The sequence below is a fragment of the Chanodichthys erythropterus genome, chromosome 14 (assembly GCF_024489055.1).
Source record: "Chanodichthys erythropterus isolate Z2021 chromosome 14, ASM2448905v1, whole genome shotgun sequence".
Classification (NCBI taxonomy): domain Eukaryota; kingdom Metazoa; phylum Chordata; class Actinopteri; order Cypriniformes; family Xenocyprididae; genus Chanodichthys; species Chanodichthys erythropterus.
The window spans coordinates 11,255,864-11,265,319 of NC_090234.1; the positions used below are offsets into that span (position 1 = coordinate 11,255,864).

The 9,456-nt window shown below is 38.0% G+C and overlaps 1 protein-coding gene across 1 annotated transcript; it reads left to right on the top strand.

Annotated features, from left to right (window-relative positions):
- Positions 1–269: 269 nt before the first annotated feature.
- Positions 270–8,658, top strand: LOC137036201 (uncharacterized). Its single transcript, XM_067410234.1, has 7 exons — positions 270–399; positions 965–1,217; positions 1,298–1,443; positions 1,698–1,977; positions 2,074–2,213; positions 6,794–6,885; positions 8,358–8,658. The coding sequence occupies exons 1-7, from the start codon at positions 270–272 to the stop codon at positions 8,547–8,549; spliced, it is 1,233 nt and encodes a 410-aa protein (XP_067266335.1). The 3' UTR covers positions 8,550–8,658.
- The last annotated feature ends 798 nt before the right edge of the window (positions 8,659–9,456 follow it).

A 9,456-nucleotide genomic window follows, 5' to 3' on the forward strand; every position in this document is an offset into this window, starting at 1 on the left:
CACTATTATGTATCTTACATAGTTATGGTATTATTTGTAAGGCTTAGATTCTGAGCTTTCAAATGATACCAAATATGGGCTGATACCATATAGGGAAGCCTTTCTACTGGATCATAACGTGAATTATGACGTAGTTTCATCCCTCATCCGGGTTTGAGGAGTTTAAGAGGTTAAATGCAAATGAGCTGCTGCTCCTGCCCCCTTTCCAGAAGAGGGCAGAGCTTTAACAGCTCAACAACAGCAAAGCTGAAGAATCTCACGCAGCCGAAATGAGGATTGTCAGTAACGGTGTTCAGCCTTACATTGTTCAAACCGGAGTCGACACTGATGGAGAGACTCAGGAAGAAGTTACAACTTTTAGAATGAAACTGTTTCTTCCGTTGAAACCGTTTCTGAATGGTTAGTGGATAAATTTATGTAGTTGTTGTGGAGTTGATTCAACTCATCCACTAGCATGTGCCGTCATGTTCATCTTTTGTGTTGAATTGACCCTTGTTTGTGAAGCAGTCTGGCGTAAAATGACGGCATTTACAAAAACAACTCTTCCTCTTCTCTAAAGCAGCCTAACATGGCCACACCCCCTTTGTTGCATGTTCTCGGGGGCGGGGTTTATGTACATTTTAGGGTTGGTGATGTCACAAACCCAGGAAGAAGCTCGTTGTAGTCCCTACCAGCCATTTGTTGCGATTTCTGTCAAAGAAAATATCTCCTTTGCATTGAACTTTGAGCGTCGTAACTTTGCAGATGTTGTTTATGATCAAACAGCAACATTACACACTAACTAAAGGTAAAAAAGTCAAACAATAATAATCAACTTCCCTTTTAACACCTTATTACAGACTCTGGTATGCATTTTGCTGATGGTGAAATGCTTCTTCTGCAAGGTCTTCTGCAAAATCTAATGCTTGATGATAGTAAAAAGATGGTGATTCTCACTGGCTTTTATCTCTGAAACATTTTCCAGAGAACGCAACAGTATGGGGGACAACTAGTCAGTCGTCAACTTACGCCGGCTCTGTGCCTGAATTTGCCATTGATGGTTTGCTCAATTCCTGGACCCACACTAACGAAGAGACCGACCCGTGGTGGAGAGTGGATCTTCTGAAAGTATACAGAGTGAACAGAGTGAGCATCACTAATAGACACAGCAATGCTGCGAGGATAAACGGAGCAGTGATTTGTATTGGGAACTTCCTTGACATTTACAGCAACCCCATGTAAGGCTTTCTCTGACTGTTTTGATGAATGTGGCTGCAGATGAACAGAAACCGATCACAGATGATCTCTCTGTCTGTAGATGTGGTGTGATTTCGACTCTTGCCGCGAGTGCCGCGGTCAATTTCTCATGTGGCGGGATGGAGGGACGTTATATGGTTGTTCATATTCCTGGAAATCTGAAGATTGTTAGCCTTTGTGAAGTTGGAGTCTACGGGTATTTGGCAGGTAATTCACTCTTGAATTCATGAAAATCTGAGAATGAACCTCATTGCTTCCACAAGAACCAATGAGGTTCATTCTCATGTGAGGCTGTTGAGGTACTAATCATGAAATATTTGTGAATATAGCTGTGAGGGTGTCGTTTTGTTGACAGTTGTTCATTTAGAAATGACTCCCTTCACAACTAATAATATTTGAATCCCAACTGCTACAAACTTTGTGCATTAAGATGTCATGCAATTACAAAAAAAAATTCCTAGGAAATCTGGCAGCAGGTGAAGCCGCTACACAGTCGTCAACGTCTGCGGACTGGTCTGCTGAAAAGGCCATTGATGGTAATCGAGGTCTCCAGCAGCTGTACACGGGATGCTCGTCAACCCTTAATGAGACTAACCCGTGGTGGAGGCTGGATCTGCGTCATGTTTACAGAGTTAGTAGAGTGGTCATCACTAACAGAAAGGACTGCTGTGCAGAGCGACTAAACGGAGCGGAGATTCACATCGGAAACTCTTTGGAGAACAACGGCAGCAACAATCCCATGTGAGACTCTTGAGGTTGAAGGAATACGAGGCATTGAGCATAAATGTGGAGGAATAATGCAGTATTTTTTATCTCCATCTGTTTCTCTGTCTGTAGATGTGCTGTTATTCCTGCTATTCCAGCAGGCGAGTCCTACAGCTACTCATGTAATGGGATGGATGGACGTTATGTGAATCTGATCATTCCTGGAGACATGAAGATACTCGCTCTCTGTGAGGTGGAGGTCTATGGCGACGGTAAAACATTGTCACATATTTTGTCAACAAATAGTCAAGTCACTTTTATTTATATAGCGCTTTTTACAATGTGGATTGTGTCAAAGCAGCTTTACATTGATAACTGGTACATAATTTGGCTGCACAGCAGCTCTTAAATAATAGTGTCAATGCAGGAAGATCAGAAGCACTTTTTAATAAATGTCAATAATACTATTGAATATCAAATGTCAAGTGTCCCCAACTAAGCAAGCCAAAGGCGACAGCGGCAAGGAACCCAAACTCCATCAGGTGACATCAGGTGGCAAACAAGTGGCAAATAGGTGTTAAAATGGAGAAAAAAAAAACCTTGGGAGAAACCAGGCTTAGTCGGAGGGCCAGTTCTCAGTGCTTTGTTACAATCAGGTTGCTATCATAAGTCTGATAGGATCGCAACAATCAAACTATTTATTTCAGATCCATCCAGTTGAGGAACGTATTCATCACGCCGGTATGGGCGGTTTGTTGAGGAACTGTGCTACTGGCTGTCGTGTTGATGAGGCCTTCACAATGGATGATCTAGTCCAGGGGTACTCAACAGGCGGCCCGCGGGCCGCATCCGGCCCGTCAGCATTACATTTGTGGCCCGCATCATGCTACATATAAATGTATTTTTATTATAATTTGCGATCAAAATTAGCGTGAATATTACTTAGTTTTTTTACACGTACACAAGGGTAGGCGTATAGTGCACGTATAGTGTACGCGCGCAGCACAATTTTTCTAACCGCAAAGAACAATATAAACTGAAGGCACTTTGCACGCGCGCATTGAATAGTTTTTGCACTAATTTAGTTTGTCCACAAGGTGTCAGCACTGAAACGGGCTGTTGTTTCAGTCTGAAAAGAAACGGAGAAGACAGAACAAGAGTAACAACAAACACCTACCGTATTGAAGAGCGCTCGTTTGAGGGGATTAAAAGATACCAGCAACTCTAATTTTAAACAAGTACAAAGAGATTTTATTGTAACTATTTGAGCGAAAAAGACTAGACAAGCATGAATCTCTCTAGTGCGCATGTGTCGAGCACTTGTGTTCGTGAACGCCACCAAAGGCTCGAGAATGTGCGCGCAAGTAAAAAACAAAGTAACCTTATTTTTCCATGATGAAATGCAGTTGACATTCCTCAAACTTTGCAGTGTGTAAGTTGCCGAGCAGCATGAAAAACACACCTTTTATTCTTAATGTCAGTGTGTTATAAACAGAAAGCAAGCAGCGCTCCCATTACAGATCTGTCATCACATAATTGAGCTCACGGAGAATATCTGATTTATTATGTTTACAACGTTGGTTATAGTTAGATAATTCATAAAATTGTGATTGAACATTAAAAAAAATATATATATATATATATATTTTTGGATTCTGACCAAATTAAAAGGTAGGTAATAATAGTACAAATAATAAAACATTTATTCTCTGAGTATAAATAGGTGCTATAAAAAGTGTTAAAAAGGTGCAATGGAGTATAAAAAGACTATAAAAAAGTGCAATGTTTTCGTCTTATGGACAAACTCTCATCAGCCAGTGAACAACAGCCAGGCCCTAAAAACTGCACTTTTAGTAAATAAACAGTAAAACTACAAATTTTGTCTTAAGTAGGCCTAAATAAAAGTCTTACGATCCAAGTTATAATTTGTGGCCCTTCGCGTTTCATTTGGTTAAAATGCGGCCCTCTTGGCCTCTGAACTTGAGTACCCCTGATCTAGTCGATTCGATCTCTGCTGATACTTCAGGGCTGCGTTGTGGTCGTGTCATGGCACCGGTCCTCGGTCTCAGCTGGATACGGCCCAGATCCGGTTGACTACGGTAATCATTGGGATAAACAGAAAGACTAATATTAGCGTAGATGCCATTCTTCTTCTGATGTAACGAGTACATCTGGTGTTATAGGAAGTGTTCCCAGTTCCGGCTGACCTAATTTATGCAGCCTAATAATCCTTTAACGGATTTGAAAATATAAATTGATAATGTGTTGTGTTATGTGAATGCCAGGTTAAAGAGATGTGTTTTTAGTCTATATTTAAACTGACACAGTGTTCCCAAACAATGCTAGGAAGATTATTCCACAGTTTAGGTGCCAAATAGGAGAAGGATCTATCGCCTGCAGTTGATTTTGATATTCTAGGTATTATCAGCTGGCCTGAATTCTGAGATCGCAATAAACGTGAAGGACTATAATGCATTAAGAGCTCGCTGAGGTACTGGGGAGCTAAACCATTTAGAGCTTTATAAGTAAGTAGCAAGATTTTAAAATCTATACGATGTTTAATAGGGAGCCAATGTAATGTTGACAGAACTGGGCTAATATGGTCATACTTCCTAGTTCTAGTAAGAACTCTAGCTGCTGCATTTTGTACGAGCTGTAGTTTATTTATCAAGCGGGAGGAACAACCACCCAGTAGAGCATTACAGTAATCTAGCCTTGAGGTCATGAACGCATGAACTAACTGTTCTGCATTCTTCATTGAGAGCATATGTCGTAGTTTAGATATATTTTTAAGATGGAAGAATGCAGTTTTACAGATGCTAGTAACATGGCCTTCAAATGAAAGATTGGTATCAAAGAGCACACCCAGGTTCCTAGCTGATGACGAAGACCTAACAGAGCAGCCATCAAGTGTTAGACAGTATTCTAGATTATTGCGTGAAGAAGTTTTCGGTCCAAAAATTAGAATCTCTGTTTTTCTTGAATTTAGTAGTAGGAAATTACTGGTCATCCAGTTTTTTATATCAGCTATACATTCTGTTAATTTAGCGAATTGGTGATTTTCGTCAGGGCGTGAAGAAATATAGACCGGAGTATCATCAGCGTAACAATGAAAACTAACGCCATGCTTCCTAATGATATCTCCCAAGGGTAGCATGTACAGAGTAAAAAGCAATGGTCCTAGTACTGAGCCTTGCAGTACTCCATATTTAACTTGTGATTGATATGACATCTCATCGTTTACTACTACAAACTGATAACGGTCAGATAAGTATGATGTGAACCATGCCAATGCAATTCCACTAATGCCAACATAGTTTTCGAGTCTGTTTAGAAGAATATTGTTATCGATAGTGTCAAATGCAGCACTAAGATCCAGTAACACTAATAGAGAGATACAACCACGATCTGATGATAAGAGCAAATCATTAGTAACTCTAATGAGAGCAGTCTCAGTACTATGGTACGGTCTAAATCCTGACTGGAAATCCTCACAGATACTATTTATTTCTAAAAAGGAACATAGTTGTGATGAAACTGCCTTTTCTAGTATTTTTGACAGAAAAGTGAGATTTGAGATCGGCCTGTAATTGATTAATTCTCTAGGATCAAGTTGTGTTTTTTTTAATAAGAGGTTTAATAACAGCCAGCTTAAAGGTTTTTGGTACGTATCCTAGCGATAAAGATGAATTAACAATATTAAGAAGTGGATCTATGACTTCTGGAAGCATCTCTTTCAATAGCTTAGTTGGTATAGGGTCTAACATACATGTGGATGATTTTGATGATTTAACAAGTTTAGACAATTCTTCCTCTCCTAAAGCAGTAAATGAAGTGAATTGTTCCTCAGGGACACTAAAATGCACTGTCTGACACAATACTGTAGTAGACGGTTGCATGGTTATAATTTTTTCTCTAATATTATCAATCTTGCAAGTAAAGAAGTTCATAAAGTCGTTACTGCTGTGCTCTTTGGAAACATCAGAAGTTGAAGCTTTATTTCTTGTTAATTTAGCCACTGTATCAAATAAATACCTAGGGTTGTGTTTATTTTCTTCTAAGAGTTTTGAAAAATAGGCAGATCTGGCAGTTTTTAAGGCCTTTCTGTACTCAATCATTTTCTCTCTCCACGAAATGCGAAATACTTCTAGTTTTGTTTTCTTCCAGCTGCGCTCCATTTTTCTAACTGCTGTTTTTAGGGCCTGAGTGTGCTCATTGTATCATGCCATTGGATTAATTTCCTTAATCTTTTTTAAACGCAAAGGAGCGACTGAATCTAATGTGCTGGAAAAGACAGAGGCAATAGTTTCTGTTGCAATATCGAGGTCTTCTAAGCTGTCTGGTATGCTAAGGTGATGAAACTGATTAGGAAGATTATTTATAAAGCGATCTTTAGTGGTAGAAGTGATGGTTCTACCATATTTATGGCAGGGAGGCAGTTCAGCCTCTTTAACTAAATGTAGTATACATAAGACTAGATAATGATCTGAGATGTCGTCACTCTGCTGCAGAATTTCAACGGCATCAATATCGATTCCATGTGACAATATTAGATCTAAAGTATGATTACGACAATGAGTGGGTCCTGACATGTGTTGTCTAACACCAATAGAGTTTAGAATGTCTGTAAATGCCAATCCTAATGAGTCTTTTTTATTATCTACATGGATATTAAAATCACCAACAACAAGGACTTCATCTGCAGCCAGTACTAACTCTGATAGAAAATCAGCAAATTCTTTAATAAAGTCTGTATGGTGTCCTGGTATGCACTAATAAAACTAAAAGTAATGTTTTAACGAATACAACCTCTACTATTTCATTTCACATGTATCAATGTGTTTTTGTTTAGGGCCCGTTTTAAAAAGATCCTTTGTAAAGATGCAGTTTAACTCCCGAGTTGATTTGACTGACCCTTCAATGAGAGAAAACGTTCTGAAACAGGTGAGAGAAAGAAACAGATTTAAGCCTTGTGATTATTACTGTAAAATACCAGCAGCTGTCATCTGTTTTCCCTCTTTTTAAAAACAGATCTCTTAGTCTTGAAGTTGAGAAACACCTGAAATTCAATTAAAGCCTTAAAGGGTTAGTTCAAAAAAATGAAAATTCTGTCATTTATTACTCCCCCTCATGTCGTTCCACACCCGTAAGACCCTTGTTCATCTTCAGAACACAAATTAAGATATTTTTGATGAAATCCGATGGCTCAGTGAGGCCTGCATAGGCAGCAATGACATTTCCTCTCTAAAGATCCATTAATATACTAAAAACACATTTAAATCAGTTCATGTGAGTACAGTGGTTCAATATACAGCAGATTCAACACACTGATTCATTTGTGCTCCGAAGCTTCCTGAAGCAGTGTTTTGAAATCGGCCATCACTAAATAAGTCGTTATTTTGTTTTTTTGGCACACCAAAAATATTCTCGTGGCTTTATAATATTAATATTGAACCACTGTACTCACATGAACTGATTTAAATATGTTTTTAGTACATTAATGGATCTTGAGAAAGGAAATGTCATTGCTGGCTATGCAGGAGCCGTCGGATTTCATCAAAAATATCTTAATTTGTGTTCTGAAGATTAACGAAGGTCTTACAGGTGTGGAACGGCATGAGGGTAATTAATAAATGACAGAATTTTAATTTTTGGGTGAACTAATATTTTAAGGCTTGTTGCGATTGGTTTTTGTTGCTTTTGGAGATTTTCCTGAAACCTGAATTCTTACTGAAGATTTTAATGATCGTATATGAAATGAAGGTTATTGCAGCAAATTCACCAAATACTTTTACTATTAACTTGATATTGCTCCAGAGTTGTTTAATATCACTCGTTATGATTTCCCTATACTCACTCGGGGTCAAGCGAACGCTAACTCTATGGACCATGGTCCTCATATGCAGTCTTCTAGTATCGCAGACTAACTTGTCTTTCTGACCATAGCATCAAATCACTATTCACATCACTGGTATTCTTTTGTTAATCTAGGATTACCAAGGTTATGTTTATAACAAGCATGAGGTAAGGTTATAGTTCATCATAAAATCCTATATTTAAATCTTCTGTGGTAAGTATCCTATTGAGACAAACTACCTGTTACGGCGTCAGTTTCTATTTCTACTATTTACATCTATATGGCTTGCTTTATTTGGCATATCAGGGTATCTCATTCATCCACTCTGTCTTCCCCTCACTATGGCCTGTCGTGGCATCATACATGATCTACATGACATGTTTATACGCTGGCCTATCAGCCTACTTGGCTTTCATGCTCGACCTAATGTGGCAATGTTATGGGCTATGCGGCATTCTTGACATCCTTAAAGCTATGACATAATGATTCTTTCTTTTAATGATTAAACATTCATTTATGTCTGTGCATTCATTATCTCTTTCTCTTTGGTAATATTTAGGAACGTATTCTAAGAATCCTCCAACTGGTGTGTATTTCATTCACATTCCCAGTTCTTTTGGGGGTAGGCTCCGCCCCTGCCTTCATCTTCAGGCAGGATCTGCAAACGTCTGCTACCCTCCGAATTGTACTATGGACGGGGCCTACGCCAAAGAACTTTATCATTTCTTTGCTTCCCGAGTCTTTCTGGTAGAAATATTGTCACAATGACCGTCTTGCCTTGTATTCACAAGCACATCAGTTGTATCCTATAAGTAAGTGAATGTGATTGATTTTATCTGTTTAACACAATAAAATATTTAAAGCAGCATCATTTTTTTTTTTTCTGTCATGCTTTGGCTAGAGTTACATAATGTGATCACGCTCTTCTTCATGCAAATGCTTTTAATCCATTCAACCGTGACAAGACAAACGTCTTGAATTCGAGTTCTCGAATTATAACATGCAAAATTATGCCAAAATGTCAATTTTGTCTAGTTTCCTCATAAGAGCAATTAAATAAGTATTAAATGAACGTAAAAAGTTGTGACGTGTTCCACACGTCGTGCAGCAGCAGCAGATCTTAAAAACACATAATTGTTAATTAAAGAACAAAAGTAACAGAAAATTTCTCACTGCTCTTGACTAAAGAACTTTAATAAGGATTAATATATATTTTAATTTATAATGTATCTAGTTTTGCGAGTTTATATCTCACAATTGTGACTTTATATCGCAATTGCGAGTTTATATCTCAGAGTTCTGACTTTATATTTTATTAAAACATAAAAATAAAAGTTATCCAGAATAAAGATAAAGATATGATAAAGATAAAAAACAAAGAAGATGTGGTTGATGGTTTCAATATTTTTTTTGTAAATGTGGGACCAAATTTGGCAAAAATAATAAATGATTCAGAAACTACAGAAGGGGTGGATGTGGATCTTTGGGATAGAAATCCCAGCTCTATTTTTCTTAAAGCAGTGGAAAGGAATGAGATAATTGATATTGTAAGGAAGTGTAAAAATAAATCTTCTGTGGACTGGAATAATGTTGATATGATTATAGTAAAAAAAGTAATTGAAGAAATTTCAGAACCATTAACTCATATCGCTAACTTG

What these genes read in the sequence shown, in the direction of transcription:
- LOC137036201 (XM_067410234.1), top strand. Translation starts at nt 270, where the DNA reads ATGAGGATTGTCAGTAACGGTGTTCAGCCTTACATTGTTCAAACCGGA. An exon ending in AACGGCAGCAACAATCCCAT is followed by an intron (nt 1,978 to 2,073) that starts GTGAGACTCTTG and finishes CTCTGTCTGTAG; the next exon opens with ATGTGCTGTTATTCCTGCTA. An exon ending in GAGAAAACGTTCTGAAACAG is followed by an intron (nt 6,886 to 8,357) that starts GTGAGAGAAAGA and finishes GGTAATATTTAG; the next exon opens with GAACGTATTCTAAGAATCCT.